Source organism: Temnothorax longispinosus, chromosome 3 (genome assembly GCF_030848805.1).
Source record: "Temnothorax longispinosus isolate EJ_2023e chromosome 3, Tlon_JGU_v1, whole genome shotgun sequence".
Lineage (NCBI taxonomy): Eukaryota > Metazoa > Arthropoda > Insecta > Hymenoptera > Formicidae > Temnothorax > Temnothorax longispinosus.
Genome location: NC_092360.1, coordinates 24,565,698 through 24,583,660, shown reverse-complemented (window position 1 = coordinate 24,583,660; position 17,963 = coordinate 24,565,698). Strand labels below are relative to the sequence as shown.

Below are 17,963 nucleotides of genomic sequence, written 5' to 3'. Positions count from 1 at the left end.
AAATAAAGTTAATTTAACTAAATAAATGCAATTAAAATAATACCGATTGGTCTTAAAATAATAAATTCTGACACTCACATAGTAGTTAAAAATAACAAAGTGTTATATTTAAAATTCAAAGTATTAGTTTAAATTTCATTTTTTAATATTTACTAGAAAGAAGAGCCACGTATATGACATTTGTCTCCATTAGTATTCGCTCTGCAGTACAATACACCGTACGCGCTCTCATAGTCGTTCGTTTCGCGCAAGGTTTTTTGCAGTCAAATGTGTGCTGGTCAAACAAATATCTTATTGCGAAGGCGCGTTTTACTTGTCAAACAAATCACAAGAAACAGCCGCAAGGCGTGCCCATTTCGAAAGATTTGCACAAAATCCACGTAAAATGTATCATGTCCTTCGATGCAACCGCCCACACGCAAGCCCACGTTAACATTTCCAATACATGGCCGTCGTATTCAATTTAGGACTAACGCAATATGTTTTCTATAACTATTTAAATTGAAATTTATTTACCTACAAAATACATCAAATACTTACCAGAAAGCTTTATTTGTTCCAATTAAATATTAAAGTTTGAAATAATGCTCATCCTCATAAACATCATGATGAGAATCTTGTATATGCATTATTGTTTAATTAAAAAATTTAATTAAAATTACGCAAAAATTAAAAAAAGTACAAAGCAACATGATCCGTTTTGATCTCATCTTGTCTGATATTTTCTCTCTCTCTCTCTCTCGTCTAATATTTTATATATTTTATATATTTATCCAATAAAATCCAGTAATTCAATATAAACATATAGTTACAATTTAATCACATAGAATTATGCTGAATATCTAAAAACAAAAATTTAAAGGTTCAATTATTAAAATTTTAATGCTGGACATCCAAGCTCATTCTATATTTCACTCGCAAATCTATTTTCCCGATATAGCAATTATTTTAGTATTTATTAGATATTAAAAATAAGATATTATATTTATATATACACTATTACAAACGCGTGTGACATTTTGGAACTAAAAAATTAGCTTCAGAAAGAATTATCTGAAAATGCATTTTGCAGAGAAACATTAATAGAATAGAACGGTAAAAATTGCCTGTCTTAACGGTATAGATGTCCCATCATATATTAAATAAACAAACTGCTATTTAATAAATAACAAATATATTTCATTGATATATACGATTTCCCGTTAATTTCTTTTTCCTTCCGTAATGCATAAAACGCGGAATACATTATCATTTATGAATTTTTAACGGGATGTAGCAGCAGTAAGGTTGAAGATAATTCAGTGCACTCATACATTATTCCACAGCCATGACATATAAGCACCCGTATATAGGGATGCTCTAAACAAATTATACTTTAACGATTTTTTAGATTAAAAGATAACTACGCGGGGAGCGGTGGCAATTCCGTATAAAAAAATTCAAAATGTAATTATCTCGAAGAAAGTTCAGTGCGTTATGAATTATATTACGTGTACTTAATTGAAGTTTGGAGCAATCTTAGAATAAAAATTAAATTTTTTTAATAATTATTATTTATATACTTTCTGTGATTTATTTAGATGTTACTTTTATAAATATATATGTAGAATTTCTATTTTGCTTAAATAAAAATAAAATTTCCTTCTAAACTTAAATCATTGTATTTTGCTGATCTTTTTACCTAGATATATTTATTCTAAAAAATTAAATTAAAATGTTTTTTTTACAAACACAATAATATTAGTAAAACATGGTAATTCTAACCAATCATCAATTTAAAAAGCTATAATTTGAATATTATATAAATCAAAATAACCTCGAAAAGTTTCAACCGTACTATATCTAACACACTTTAAGGCGAGAAGGAAGCACGTTATCGTCATTTGTATCTCCCTGTTATACCTACATAAATATTAGATCTTAAGAGACATGTGCGTGTGCATGTCTGTGAGTGTGCGTCTATACACGTCCGTATCTACGAGAAAGAAGAAGACAGAGAGCAAAATTGCGTATTAATATTAAATTTCCACGAAAGTTCGCAGTAAAACGACATCGTGACCGATAGCTCAGTTAGATACTGCAACGTTTCGCTGCAACTATTTAAATTTTTATATTTCGCAATTTTTCTCTTGACAATATTTCTTTATTTGAAAAATATCATAAAAACTAAAGATAAATATCCAAATTGTCAGGAAAAATGTCTGTGCAATTCCGCTACAAAATGCATGACTGAGACAAACTGATAATGGTTACGCAATATTATGTGCAAGATAAAAATAAAGATACAATATAAAACGATATTCAGTGTATTATTTAGAGTGACTTCCAAATATTATTTATTTACATACAATATGGCTCTTTTATAAAAGTATTTTTATCCTTTTATTAAAAAACAATGGAATAGGAATAGTTTTGAAATATCTCATTTAATAACGTTAAATTTTTTATGATATTGTACATTGTAAAATTAAAATAGTAGTAAAATTATATACAGAAAAAAGAGCATCAATACTCTCTCTAATCTCATCAATTGAAAGTAATAAAGCAGAGGCCATAATGTGCTTGTTAAAAACTCCCGGAAATATCATTAAACGTATGTAACAAATACGCGAATAATTAAAACTCTATTAATTCGTATTCCAATATCGTTAACTGCGCATTCCGTGTATCCTGTGAGATCATAATTACGTCCTCGAGGATATAGTATTTCTCGCCAACGCTATATTTTCACCGAAATTTCGTTTCCCTTTAAACGAACTTCAGTATATGGCGTACCAGCACGCCTCTCGTGTCCCGTAAGGAAGATCCTGTGGGCGAATTTATCGAAGCGCGCCCATGGGGAAAGCATCGTAACACGTTGCATGTTGTATCCCAGACCGGTTGCACCTGTTTCTCTGGGGTGAAAATCCCATGGGTGGTCCGTAATGGCGACCGAAGATATTGCCTTACGATCGCGATTATGTATATATTTTTATTGCGAACGCATCCTATTTTTAGCCTATAATTGTGTTTAATCTTAAATACACATTTCTTTCCCAATCTTAATCTTTCTTTCAATATTTTAATAGAAATTAAAATTTCTTAATATATGCATGTAAAATATATTATTGTCAACAAGGACCTCATAACAAATAATGTAATTCACCGTGTGAGATATAAAATGCGTTTTTCGTCCATGTCTAAATATTATAACGGAATATTCCTCTAAAGCCGGTCCTCCTCCGGCGATTCGTCATGGCGGTTGACAGACTAAATACCGCCCCCGACGAGTTTTTTTCTCTACAAAGGACCGGCTCCTTCTGTCGCGAAGGAATACAACATACCAGGAGGACATAGACGGGGAAAATATGTCCGCTACGTTCCGCGCGCATTATAAAGCACCTCTTGCGGACGTATATATACGGGGCGGGCGGCGGTAAGTCCGACGAGAACCCGCGGGGGTGACGTGCGGTAACAATATATGTATGTATAACCGAGCGACGTGCTAGAGGAAATATACATAAATATACATTTTTATGATGAATATACTCGCGGAAGTATATATCACCCCATGAAGAGAAGATCCCGAAGTTTAGTAGTAACGTTTAAAGGCTGCGAGTAAAGGGAGGAGAACGCGAGAGGGTGGGTGGTTTAAGGTGGGCCTTCGAGTATGGCGCGTCGTATAGGTGGGATTCGCATAGGTGGGATGTGAAGAGATACGTCAAGTCTTTTTCGGAATATATTTTGCACCCTCTTCCTATTCGTACCGATATTTCTTCTCGGAGTCTAATGCATCGTGTGTGACTCGAGGCAAATCAACACGTATCAATGATTTTATAAATAAAATTCAATGCATTATTCTTTGAAATACCGCGCGATACTATGCTAATTGACACTTAAAATTCTTTTCACTGCAGGCCATAAATAAAGCAGATTCGCCACAGTCACAGTAATCCGCAAAATGGATTATCCAGCCGCTGAGATGAACGTAGAAGACGTTCTCATTTATTCCGCGGTGTCGTCAAGAGAGACAGAAGTAATAGGGAGATTCGCGATTTTAAATCCCCGCTCTTCCCGGCGCACGTTCCGCAAGGCCGGAGCACCGATTCCATCCGCGGAGATCTCATCACAGCTTTCCCAGCCTCGCATTTAATCTTTCTCGCTCGCCTCCGAGTGAATTCCATAAAACGTAGCGCCTCTTAAACCCTCTCGAGTGCACTTCCGGTCCGTTGTTCCATTCTTCTGCTACTCAACTCGACTCGATTACGAGAGACAGTCGCTTGGACAGCTCTTCGGTTCTTGCGGGCCAATTTGAAGAACGAGAGTCAGTCGAAAGATTTAGATGAGTATGAGCAATAGTACACGCTTAAGAATTAATTAAATTTCTGGAAATACATAGATATAGTGTTGCGAAATAATTGCAAAAAATATCAAAGTGTATAATACATTAATACAAATATATATCCAAGGGCGCAGAGAAGTATATGCTGTATCTATTGTTTCTATTATTTTTGTTTAAAAATTTATTTAATTTTTCTTATAAATGTAATATTTGAACATATGTTAAAAGATATACATATGTATATAAATTTTTGTGATCGCTTGCACTGTTTTTAACCGGGGATATTGCCTTACGATTGCGATTATGTATCTTGTCTTAGATAACTTGCGCTGAAATTTATTTAAAGATACTTATGAATTTAACTAATAAATTTAAGAATTACTTAAATTAAACTTTAAAATCGAAAAATATATAGAAAGTAAAAAAGACGTGTATTGTTATATATACATTAGCATCAGCATAAATTATTGATAGTTACTTGAAGAGACTTAAGCATTTAATTAATAAATTTAAGAATTAAATTAAATTAAATATAAAAATTGAAGAATATATATAGAAAATAAAAAAAGTGCACTGAACAAAATTCTGATTGAATTAATTGGACTTCTGGTGAAAAATGAACGAACCAGATTCTTCCAATTAATACAACCAGAATTCGTATTAATTCAACCAGATCCTGGTAGATTCAACTAGTATTTTCTGGTGGAAAATAAACAATCTAGATTTTTTTTCAGTGTGTATTGCTATATATACATTAGCATCAGCATAAATTAAATATTATAGATTAGCAGCAATCGTAAATCATCGCTTGCGTTCTACCCCTTGCGCGCGTGAGCACATATAATCAGTTATCCTTCACAAGATTCAAAAATCCAAATATGCAGCATTACAGAAACTTATGCGAATTCCATCTCCTGGCGCAAGCGTGCATTGACATTGCATCAACGTTAGGTATCGTGGTTTTCTGTTGTGTCGATGGAACCAAAAGGGACTCGCTCTTTCCCCTTCAGGGTAAGTCTCTCGAAGTTTCTCTGATAATCGACCGGCAGAGCCTTCAGGGTCACCTTCGGTCTCCGCATGCGCAGCGGGAACTCTGAACGCGGGTGACAGGCCGGGTGTGCCTCTTCATGACCAGATGTCGGCAGTCTATCCGTAACCGGTTCGATCCGGAGTATACCGCGCATGGAGTAACGCGCATTCCCATTGACCAGTCTGTAGTCGGAGCAGCCGTGCACTCGGGCATTTAGTAATCGTACGAGACGTCGTTGGGAACCACCGTGCGCTCTTTAACGTCAGTTTCGTCACGGTGCTCCGTCTTGGCACGTCACGTAACGTCACGTCGAAAGGCGCGTATCGAGCAGGCGATCGGATATCGAGTTGTATAAAGCGCGATTATCTCCAGTTACGCGAATTTCACCTTTTAAACAAGGTGAAATACCACCGTACCGTGATCGAGGCGCAAACGGCCCCATTAGGGTATTTTCATAGTAATCGCGTTTAAAGACCGCGCGAAAGCTGCAACTCTTCTTCAGCACGCGGACCCCGCAGCGGAACTCACGCAGGAAGAGGTGAGTCCCACAGACCAGCTGTCCTCTTCACCTGTCTACACCCTTCTGCCCTTTGTCTGCCATCTCTTCGGGAATCTCTCGACCGCTTCGACCTATCGATCAGCGCTACGTCCGTATAGTTCGAATGGAGTGTCTTCGCTCGGTGTGCGCGCTCGTGAAATCGTGTTGGTGTTAGTTGCTTGCACGCGCGCGCATCGGTATCTCGCGTCCGCACGCGGACTTCGTCATCGTCGTCGTCGTCGTCGTCGTCGTTGACGGAGGTTGCAGCGGCAAACCGCGGTCGATGACGTTGTGTCATGCGGCGCTGCCGAAGGTCGAACCTGGCGCGCTAGATCGATCGCACGCGAACGACATCGCGCGAACGATCTCGCTGTAGCCTTTGCCTCCTAGGCGAATCGGTTCCATCGGGGACGAGAAACGGGGTTAGACTGAACAATCGATCGTTCCCAGAAAAGACGTCGCGAGAATAAAACAGCCAGTGACAGTCGGCAGTCCGTTAACTCTCGATTGAGCATACCTGCCCGCGCGCTATTACTGCGGCTTACAGAAATTGATCCTACTTCTCTGTTTTCTACCAGCTCTCCCCCCCTCTCTCTCTTTCTCTCTTTCTGTCCTTGTATTTTCGAAAATTTAAACATTTAATAAAAGCTACTTTAACTAAACTTGGAAGAAATGTGTAAACGATATATGCGGGCAAAAAATCGCCTCCTACTCTTAGATTCTTCCTAGGAATTGGATGTATGCAGCATACTTACATAATGGCAACTTTCACAGAGTAATCATTCTCAGTATGGAACCTGAAGCCTAATACCGGCAAAAAGTTAACCGATAACTTCTAATTATTTTTAAATTATTTGCATCTCCTGACACATTCTGTCTTGCAAAGTTTTGAATCAGGAATTAGAAAATAATTAGTAGCTTCGTGTTGATTTTTCGAAAGGATTGAAATAATTTTCAGTCATTAAGAAAAACCTTTATATATTATATTTAAAAGAGAAGCAAATAAGAACCATCGCGTTCTAGTTTCTACCAGCGTCCAACAATTATCTTATCCGCTATCTGATCGCAGATGTAACAGCTTGCAGCTGCTTCCACGACTCTCGAAGCATGCAGGATCAATGCTACGTGAGTTGCACAATGGAAAAAATATCTTGGGGACTGTTCGAGTAAACTGTCAGCGGCGATAAGATTTCTCGGATCGAGAATGTAGTCTTTACTTTCGAGACATTAAAACCAGCTATAATCATTTAACAGAATATTAACTTTGGTAGAAAATGTGCTAAAGTGGAGCATAAAGATAGCATATAGAAATTCTTTCTAAAAATTTATATCAAACTTTATTTTGTTATGTACATTATTCATTGGATAATCAATGAGGAAGATAGACAGAAAGACAGAGAGAAAGAGAGAGAGAGAGAGAGAGATCTGTGATTCAATTATTATACGCTTTTAAAAAATTTAAAAAATTTAATATAAAAAATTGAAATATGAACAAAAAGTTCATGTTTGTACTAGAAATAAATACGTTTCTTTGGGTAATTTAATTACTGTAACAATTTGAGGTCTACTAAATTGGCCTAAACAAAACCAATATCAGAAACAATCAACTCAAAACTCAATTATGTACTAAATTACATAATTATGTACATGATATTCAATTACATAATTTTACAATAATTATATAGAAAATATTTTATCTCATATTTGATCTACATAACAGATACTTCTAGACATAATATGCTCCTCTATTCAAAGCTGGTAGCTGGTATTAATAATGACGTCATCAAACGATCGACCATGCATAATTTCGACGATTGCAACCCTTAATCGTAAATCAATGATACACTTGAAATTTATGTAAATCTAACGTATTTGATGTTCTGAAAATAATCTAATATGACTTAATGTCTGCCGTAACCTAGCTATTAAAATCCCTAATGTCGTAGATCAGTCGTACAATTCAGTGGACGTCAAGTCGGCTAGCCTCGGGCGAAAAATTAGATGTCGAGAAACGGGGTTAACCCCGTTACACGCGAGTATCCACGCGAAAAATCAATACGCGACTTTCCGGGGACCCCGCTTACAACACGCGCGCAGAAGTCTATCCGCGAATTGGTCATCACCGCGTGATCACACGAGTGCATACATATTTTGTCCGGAAAGGTCCTGGCCGGATCGATTTCTCGTCTGTTAGCGCGAGGCGCTAAGACGTAAGCAAGCCGAGCCCGCAGCTGATCCAGCTGCGCTCAGCATCATCGATATTTGAAGAGCTCGGACTCCAGAATGACACGCTTTTGCTTTGGAGTGGGATAAACTAAAATAGATGACTCTCCTTCTTATCTTTCTCTCATATTTCTCGTGAATTATTTCAGTATTCACCTTTTACCTTTCTTTCATACTTCTCGGAAATTATTTTAGCTTATGTCTTATTCGAAATTGGTAATCTGTTCTGATTCAAATAACCACTAATGCAATTAAAACTCTAAATTTTTTAAAATTTACATAAATTCTTTATTTCAACAATTAGTTATCCAATAATTATTCTAAATAACCACTTTTTGCAGTATTTTATTGCAAAACGGTTAGTTATTTCTTCTTACTCGAAAGTTCTTCGTGTGCTTCGCTTTAAAACGCAGTTGTCATTCTTGACAACTCACAATCAGTAATAACGTCCGCAATATAATCTTGTCGTATCTCGGGATAAATTTTCTCAACTGACGGAAATCTTAATTAACAGGAAGAACCGCGTGCACGTTGTTAGACCGATGCTGCGATATTCATATTCTTTTTTCTTGTCCGAAAAAATTTTAGCTTTTCATAAAAAAATAAAAAACAAGTTATAGTCCTATTTGCAATTGATCAACGATTGATCTACGACCTGAAGTGTATAATTTAAAAGTTTTACTTATTTGAAGCAACTCGTGACAACAAAAGTATAAATGTTAAACTCAAGTATAAATATTGTTGATTATTTGTGATTTATTTAACAAGTGTATCATATCAACGGCTGCACCCATATTTAAAAATCTGATATCTGTAAGTGCAACAAATTGGGTGTGCTTATCAATTATTCTCGATAATATCAATATGAGTTGGGAATTATTAGAGGGAAATATGAGAAATGCGTATCTTTTTTGATCGATGAATCGACGAAGTGATGTTAATCGCAGATCAATTCGTGTATGTATACACGAGCCGATTTATTTACTGTAAGCCTTTTTTGCGTCTTTTATTGATGATACGTCTTTTCGTTTCTGTCACGAGTTGACATTACGTTCCGCGTGAGCCTCGCGCGCGAAATGAAGCCAGTAATTAATATACTTCGGAAAGAAACCTCCCGAATTGTTTTATAAATTTTTACTTTATTCCTTAATTATATATCGCACACGCTTGATTTGCTGTTAAGGATAGTTACGTAGAAGACACTGATTACTGTTTCTCGTTAGCACGTTTCCTGTTTATCAACAGTGTTTCACGAACATGCATAAATAAATATTTCACAATTGGCATGTCGCCATGCATGATTCTTTCGACGTAGAACGAGCTCGATGGATTTTGTGCATGTCGACGATCATTCCATGACACATACTCGTACCTTACTTCATTTTTCACATTTTAGCAAGAACGAGGCATCGGAAATAATATATTTTTTTTATCTAAATCGCGCAAGTTGATTTGCTTAATTAAAAAAACAAAAATCACACTATTGGACTTTTGTGTCTCCTGATTGTTTTTTAACCGATTTATTTGTCTCAACCAACATAATTTGAAGCGTAGTTTCATTAACATTGATTCTTGAATATTATATTATTGAGCAGCAACAATTATTGGATAATAACGTTTTTTTTTTTCAACAAGCAAATTTTTTCTAAATAACTAGTTTCTTTGTTCTTTTTACGGGCAGCTAATATTAAAAATATATTTTAATCCAATAAATATAAATATTTTAAATTTTAATTAAATTTTATTTAAAATTATATTTTAAACCAAAACTTATTCGAAATTTACGTGTCTATGTACATTTTATTAATTAATATGTACATTTATTGTCGCGCGTATGTCACAACATGTGTATAATGTAATGCAGATTAAATCTGCGTTGATTTGGCAAACGTGAAAATATAGGACACTGAAACAATAGCAGCTTGCTCGTTTATTCAGTGAGAATGACGGAATTGTTTGAGCTTTTGTATGCACATTCATAAATAGAACGCGATTTCACATCCAGAAGTCCGAACTAATAGAATTCCAAACAGCAGAATTCACAGAAATGTGTTTATATCTATTCTCTATACTTGCACAATCTAGATTTCGAAATTAAATTGGAGCTCAATAAAACTGTTTACACTAGAGACTATATTAAATACGCGACGAAAAATGTTTGTATATTTCACAAATTTACTGTACGAGAAAAAAATTAATCGAATTATCTAGCTCTGTCCTCTTCTCTTCATTTTTCTTCTCTCTTTTTCTCTTTTCCTCGCGTTTTATTTATGTAGTAATTAATTCCTTTCCCACAATTGTATATATAGTTACTGCAAAATATGTCTCAAACATTTTCTGTGAAAACAAATATGAATAAATTAACTTATTAAAAGAGAGAGAGAAAGAAAAAAGACAACTAAGAAAATTTAATTGGTTTATAATGAAAGCGTTGATGGAAATAGCAGTACGAACGATAAAGACGTTGAAAAGCTTGTTTTAAAATACTGATTAATATAAATTCTCTAAATATCTGTTTAAGCTGCAGTTAATGAAAGTTTATCGCAGTTGTGTACAGTCAATATGATAATTAGAATATGTTATTAAAATATTATGCTCGCGCTTAATTTATTTTGCTTCAACAAAAGAGAAAATAAATGCTTTACACAACAAAATTCACAAGTATAATTAATTCTAAATGTAAGTAAAATTATCGGAATATGTTTATAAAAGATTTTACGTGCATTTACCAATCTGATGATGACTAGAAATGAAATTGCGTACCTGTCATGAAACAATATCCAATATCACTTGTCTATTTCCCTGATTTTATAAAATCTGGTAGAGAGAATTTTTGATATCTTTTATAAGCAATAAATGCTATCCTAGCTGCTAATAAAAATCTGAAAAGAACAAATACAATGTTTTTATTTATAGAAGCTTCTTTCGTCAGCACATTATTAATTCCGCTGACTGGTTAGTTTTTATAATTTACTAAAAATATTTCTAATATTTAATTAATAAAAAATGAAAAATCAATATTAATTGACTATGACTGTTGGTGCTTTTTTCCAAAGAGAAAAAAATGGATGCAATTTACTTATTTACAATCGAATGACCGATGCCTCGAATCGCGTTGCGATCGCTGTCACAGAATCTCCTTATCTTTGTTTTTTCTTTCTTTTGTTTTTTTGCCGTTCGTTTGCCTTATTGACGTGCAATATTGGCAATATCGGCTTCGGGCACGCCTATCATCATCAGCGACAGCAACAACGCCTCAGCTTTTGGCGCCTTCGAGGCGAGTCTTCGCCGAGAGGGCACCTATCTGGACAGTGGGAACCATCAACCCCGACCAGCACGACGATTAATTAGATCGTCTCGAGTGAGAGAAACAGGGGGACGAAAGGTCACGCCATGCCGGCAGGTACTGGCGCTTCGTACAGGTCCTTAGGCGACCTGGGCGAAGACGTTTACAAAAGCACAACCATCGTCGACCAGACACAGACTACCGGCCAGAGCGTTCTCGAATCCATGAAGAAGGCTTTTAGCTTCACCTCACCGAAGGCTGAGATGCGAAAAAAGGACCCGTTGATCGAAGATCGTCGCGAAAGTGCTTCGATCGTTTCAAGGTAATGCTTTAAAAGACATTTTCCGGATATGGGATTAGGTCGACTGGTCGACAGATAAGAGGTACACAGTCGCGGATATATCGTTTTACTGTTCCTCGATCTCTAAACGAATCTAGTCGCTCTTTTATTGATAATTCACTACGACTCTTTTTATCGATCATATATTTATTAATCCAAAATTAATCCATGCTTATTGACATTGTTTTTATATATCTATCTAATGTATAGATAGATATATTTGTTAAGAATAGTGATTTACAAATACTTTTAAAACAAAAAGTCAAGTATTTCTAGTTTTTTTAAATAAAATGTATATTTTTTTATATTTTATATACGCATCTTGAAATATATAAAAGCTGGTTTGCGAATCTAATATATTTATTTAAACTATTTTATTATATCAACTTTAGTTCGATAAAGGACAAATTATATTAAATGTTACAAAATTGGTTGGTATTCATAAATAATAAAAAATAAAAATTTAGAACTGGAAACATAATGATTATAAAGCGACTTTCCATTAAACAAATTGTGGATTGTGTAAAATGTATAAAATTAATTTTCCTTAAAAAATCACATTGTCTACATTGAAATTGCGTGTGTTGCGACCAGCCTACTTCTATCAAATTATTTTTATCCGCGAAAAAAAGTGCTGAAACTTTGTGAATTAAAGAAATACATCGTGATACATTTAAGAAGTATTTTAAACAATATACAGAAAATTTCGAGTTTTATCTAGCTCAAGCTAATGTACAATACAATGAGTACTGAGCTGAAAGACAAAGCGGATGCAATCAGCAACGGAACAGTTAGTGCAGAGTCGTTAAAGAGTTTGTGGGCGATGAGCATTTCGAGGTCGAAGACATCGAGGCATGGTTATAGTGCTTTTATTGTTAGCTACTAAGGCGAACAAGTTTCATGAGATCGATCGTAACATTATCGACGCGGTTTTTAACTTTCGTTGCACGGCTACGAACAAAAAAAAGTACATTTTTATTGTGATTAAACCAACTACTATAGAGAGATGTGTAAAAAAATAATTAAGTGAATTATTGAATTATAGAATTATACGATATATTATATGTACGTTTCAACAAATATAATATCTTATATATATGTTGTGTAATAAAAATAAAAGTGATAAATACGGTACTTTAAATTCTGATAAGAATAAAGGGAAATCTTGAAATTTCATGAATCTGAAAATGCTCTTACATGACGACGTAGAGATATATGACTCCAACATGTCTTCTACTTGTCTTCTACAAATACGCAAAATATGGCTTGCTCGGATCGTTACCCGCGTGAAAAATAAGGTCGTACTATTCCCATTATTTCAGAACGTTGACCTGGAGTTCTTCGAGAGATTCTAATTTTCTTTAGACTGATTTCTTACTTTTATTTTCAAAATTATAATTTTTCGAAACATAAACGTATGTATTTTGTGAAAGTAATTAATATTTAAAAAATATATACCTTTATAAAATGACTTAATTTTTTTCTTTTAGTATTTTTACATATTTTTCAAAAGTTTTATTCTTTAGTATGTTTATTTTCTATATTATATATAAAATTTAGCAATCGCTTGTTGATCCGAATTAGGATCTGATCCGAAACATGCATTTTAACCTAAAACGTTTGTTTTTGTTAAACAATTTTTTAAGAAAACATTGTAGATTTATAACAAAAAAATCGCCTTTAGCAACGAAAGCGTCAACCGCGTCGAAAAATAAGCGCGAAAAATATTCTTGCACAAAAACAGAAAATATTATTTGCCGACATGCTACATGCCATGTAGCTATAGCAGCTGCACTTGCAATTTATTCATCTTTAATATTACTAACAACGATCTTTTGTTTTAATAGTGTCTAAAGGGTACTCAATGCATATCTGTCAAAATTAAACATTTTCAAAAGCTAAATAAACACGAAAGCTAAATATAACTCGGAATATGACACTACCCAGAAGGAATTCTGTAATTTTTGCGCACATGCTATAAATTGCCCGGCAACTTTAGTAAATGTCTACTATAATTATATATAATTTGCCTTTCTTAAAGAAGTCAATAATTACGCGAACAGTGCACATTATCGAATAAACATCCTCCAAATTTCTCAGTAAAGAACGCATAAGAAATGTACAGAAGATATTCGTGAAGCTAAAAACTTAATCAAAACGATAAACATATTAATTCAAAGAAATTAAAGACTAGAGATGTTGACTTTGTGAAAAGCGTGGTAAAATATTTTATTGTAAAATTATATATATTTATTTGACATAAACCAAATTAAACATGAAGCCAACATCTCGTTTTTACACTTTTAAATTAGTAGATTAGTAAGTACAGACAAACTTCAGGCTGGGATATTAATGGTGCTGGCTGTACTTAGTCAATTCGTGTAAAAGACAAGAGAACCGAAGGTAAGTCACGCTTATGACACCTGAAAAGATCGTTCATTTCCCTCACGCTTTGAGCTTCGCACGCATACACCGATAGCACCTAGCTTTTCTCGCATCCTTTTGCTCACGCGTGACTGCAATCACCGTAATCATCATCGCTTGCTTTATCGTTGTTACTGTTATTATCACTCTCTCTGTTGCATGCATGCGATCCGTCGTCTTCCTTTGTCCTTGCAACGCTCGAGTTGCGACCGTCCGTATCGCTTCGTGGCGCGCGACGGAAGCGCGTGCGTTGCGGAACCGGCTTCTCTGTCGAATGAGTCGTCGAATGGTCGAGAACAACTCTCTCTGAATAAATGACAAGTTTGTGATTATTCGAGTCAATTTAAAAATCGCAGATTTATATTGTCGTGTTTGCAATAATAGAGTATATTATATCATGAGAATCGAAAAATAATACAAAACATTATTTATCCACAAGATTAAAATATCTTGTAGATATATATATTAACACATATATATTAAGTGTTTTTAATTTAAAATAAAGACATCAATATATTGAATTATTGTATTAATAGAAAATATGACATTTATCAATCGTAGCCTTTATATAATTTTGATTTAATTCGAGTGATATGTTTTTAATAATGCCTGAAGTTCAGTCCGACTTCTTTGAGAAGTTTATTTATTCAAATACGCATTCGAGCATGAAGTTGCCCGACCCGGTTTAATTGGCCATAGAAAATGATAATTCTAAACAGTAATTTTACATTCATGGGCGGTGTGCTAAATGCCGGAAATCATGCTGCCGTAGAACAAAGAGAAGCTGATTCTTAACGACTAATAGAATGCTGTTAATAACAGCTTGACGCAAGTATGACATTGTTGTTTGCTTATCGTGCTAACAGCTTTTACATTGTTGTAGAATATCTGTGTGTTATAACGGGTGTAGAGGCACGACATGCCGCTAGGGCTAGGCGTGTGTGATTATTCGCCGCCATTTTGTTCTAGGGAGAGAAACAGGATGCCGACAGCAGCTACTGCCGAGGAATCTGCTCTATTGGGGTAAGTTTTGGTGAGAAAGAAAGAAAACTGAGAGACTGCCGCGTTATTTATTCCTTATACTTATTTTTCGACGCGTATCGCATTTAATCGTAGCTGCAGTTTATGCTGATGAGTAGATGCGTAGATGCGTAGTAAGACTGATAGGATAGTAGATAGTTCATATTTACGTGCCGACACATCAATAATGTATAGCTAGCTACACTCTTATATTACTTTGTCCATATTTATCTACTCTAAGTTGGTTTATCTTATAACCGCACAAAATTTAACTTACTTGATGATACAAAAAAAAATGGATAGTAGAAGCAATAAAATTACAGAATCACTGTTATATTACATGCCATCTGAAATGAATGTTTTCGAATTATAACACAATTTCGAAAAAGATACGCAATATAAAGATATCTAATAGAAACTAACTTAAATATATATTCCGTGTTTAGTTCTTGCGATCCGAGATCTGACGTCTGATGATAATTATATAAGTAAAAAGATGATTTAATATGCGGTATTTGTAATATGCGTTTCGAAGTATTACGACGGCGCAATATTTTTGTACCGCGCTGGAACACTCATCGCGGAAATTCGTTAGCGTTTTTCAACTGCCATTGACAATATTGACATTGACCCCAATGTGCGCAGCACCGAGTGACCACATCATCTGACTCGCAATTGTGTTATTAAAAGCGTTATGTATGCGCCTTTTAGGAGCTCAACTGCGCAATAATTTGTAGTGGTCGTCGGCAAGCATACAAAGAATACACGAGATTTACGATTGATCGAGATAGACAAACTTCTAGATTTTACACGGAAATCGTACTGAACGTTAAAAGCAACGACACGGTATATTATTCTAAGCTGGCAGAAAACAAAGCCGCAGTATAATGTGCGTCGTAGTAGCATATTGTTCTTCTATTATATACGATATTGGTTTAACAGCCTGATTTAATACGACGTCCAGCTTCTATTTAGAGCTGTGACCTATATTGGAGAGGCCTGCCATGGAGTTTAATTATTTAAGGCAGTTTAACGGAAGTTTCTAAACTTACGACGTTTAAGCTATTTAATCGAGCTACTTCATGATTCTTACAAACTCGAGTCGCTGTTGGTGCCACTTCCTGATTTGAATGTAAATGCGAAGTTGAGATTAAATTTTGCTCTCTAGGACTACCAAATTTTAACAGTTTTTTTTAAATTATGAATCGTGTACTCGTTCGATCACAAATTTTTATAGAATTTCAAAAGAAGTTACTTTATTTATGCTAAAACAAGTTTTCTCTTTGTCACGAAATCTGGTTTCTATCTATTTTTATCCTTACTGAAAAAGTTATAAAGCTAATGGAGTTAGTGCTCCATCCGTGGATTATTTATTGTTATTAAATATAAAGTATATATTTAACTTTTTAAATTATTGAATAATCGTTTTAGTCCTAGGATATTGTAATATCAGACAGTAAACTTATAATTCTTAACGATCTATCTCATAATAGAAATCAAACAAAATACAGAACAGTCAACAACACGTGAGCTCAATGATAGTACCGCCGCATAATTGCTTCAAGTAATTAACGTAGGCGATACCGAGTTGGGCAATCATAGAACTCAATGAGATATTAAATGTCTTGGCTAACGCATCCCATTATCGGTAATTACACTTCTACATGCCGGCGCATATAGCCAAGTTATTGTTTCATAGTTTTTTTCGTCTAAAACACATATAAGTGACCGATAATTGAATATTAACTTATAAATAAAATAATAGTAACACGTTCTGAGAAAAGGAACCAACCATAGAAATATTAAACTCAAATATATATAACTGTTGCTTATCGTCGTAATTTAACCTTTTTTTACTCAAATGTTTTATATTACATTTTTTTCTTTGAATTTGTTTTAACGTACATTTAATTTCGAATAAGTTTCGAATAGCTTAACATCACACAAAAATTTGTCCATTTTGTATTATTGTCAGATAAGATGACCATATAAACCAACTACAATGGATGACGATGCTATCGATGTTTGAAATTACAAAAAAGTCTTACACGTTAAAAATGTGTTAAACGAACAAACAAATTGGTGGAAGTTTAGTAGCACGTAACGTTCCACGTAATAGCCAGCTTAAGAGCTGTCTGAGGTTAACGACGTAATTCCACTCCGTCACTTCTCGTATTAGTCCTCGGGCAAAGACGTTCTACATTTTGGGGGGAAAGGATGAGGCCATACGCCTCTCTGGCAGGTCCTCACACCAAAGTAATTAACGCCAAATTGGGATTAATTAAGAACTATTAAGATTGTTATATGGACGCTCTGTTGTTTAGTGATGTTATGCACGTGGCGTCGCTTCGAAAACAATCATTCTTAAAGGTTTACATCCCATCTATTTTAATACTGTCTCGAGTGCGCAAACAAGACGCTGCTAGAAAACAAAATTCCAGTTGCGAGAATACATTCTGTTTAGTTTTTTCGAATACAATTGTACGCGCACACGTGGATTTTATTTAAAAAATATATAACTATTTTTTTTAACAAATAGTTATTTAATAGCAATTTAACAGTAAATAGTATGTGTAAATATCCAGTAAAATAATATTTTATAACATAAATTTAATCTTCTAAATTTATTAATCAGAGGAAGATTAAAATTTGACTTTTTAATTAAACTATTTAATTAAAACAATTGTCTGTAAAAGGATCCAATACATATAGCTCTAACAAATCTCATTCGCAATTTTTAAATTACAGATTTTAGTCCATTTTTTTTTAAACTTGTTAATT

General features: G+C 34.4%; 1 protein-coding gene across 6 annotated transcripts in view; it reads left to right on the top strand.

The window, feature by feature from the left end:
* The first annotated feature begins 5,501 nt into the window (after positions 1-5,501).
* The window catches only part of Mesk2 (misexpression suppressor of KSR 2), a 32,735-nt gene continuing 20,273 nt past the window's right edge, over positions 5,502-17,963 (top strand). The window contains exons 1-3 of one of the 6 annotated variants that reach the window (XM_071773226.1): positions 5,504-5,889; positions 11,353-11,720; positions 15,132-15,185. In XM_071773226.1, the coding sequence (XP_071629327.1) occupies positions 11,506-11,720; positions 15,132-15,185 (269 nt within the window). In that variant the 5' untranslated portion in view covers positions 5,504-5,889; positions 11,353-11,505. Of the gene's footprint in view, positions 5,890-11,352; positions 11,721-15,131; positions 15,186-17,963 lie in introns of all 6 variants that reach the window. The other 5 variants (XM_071773227.1, XR_011731217.1, XM_071773228.1 and 2 more) reach the window with 5 other exon arrangements.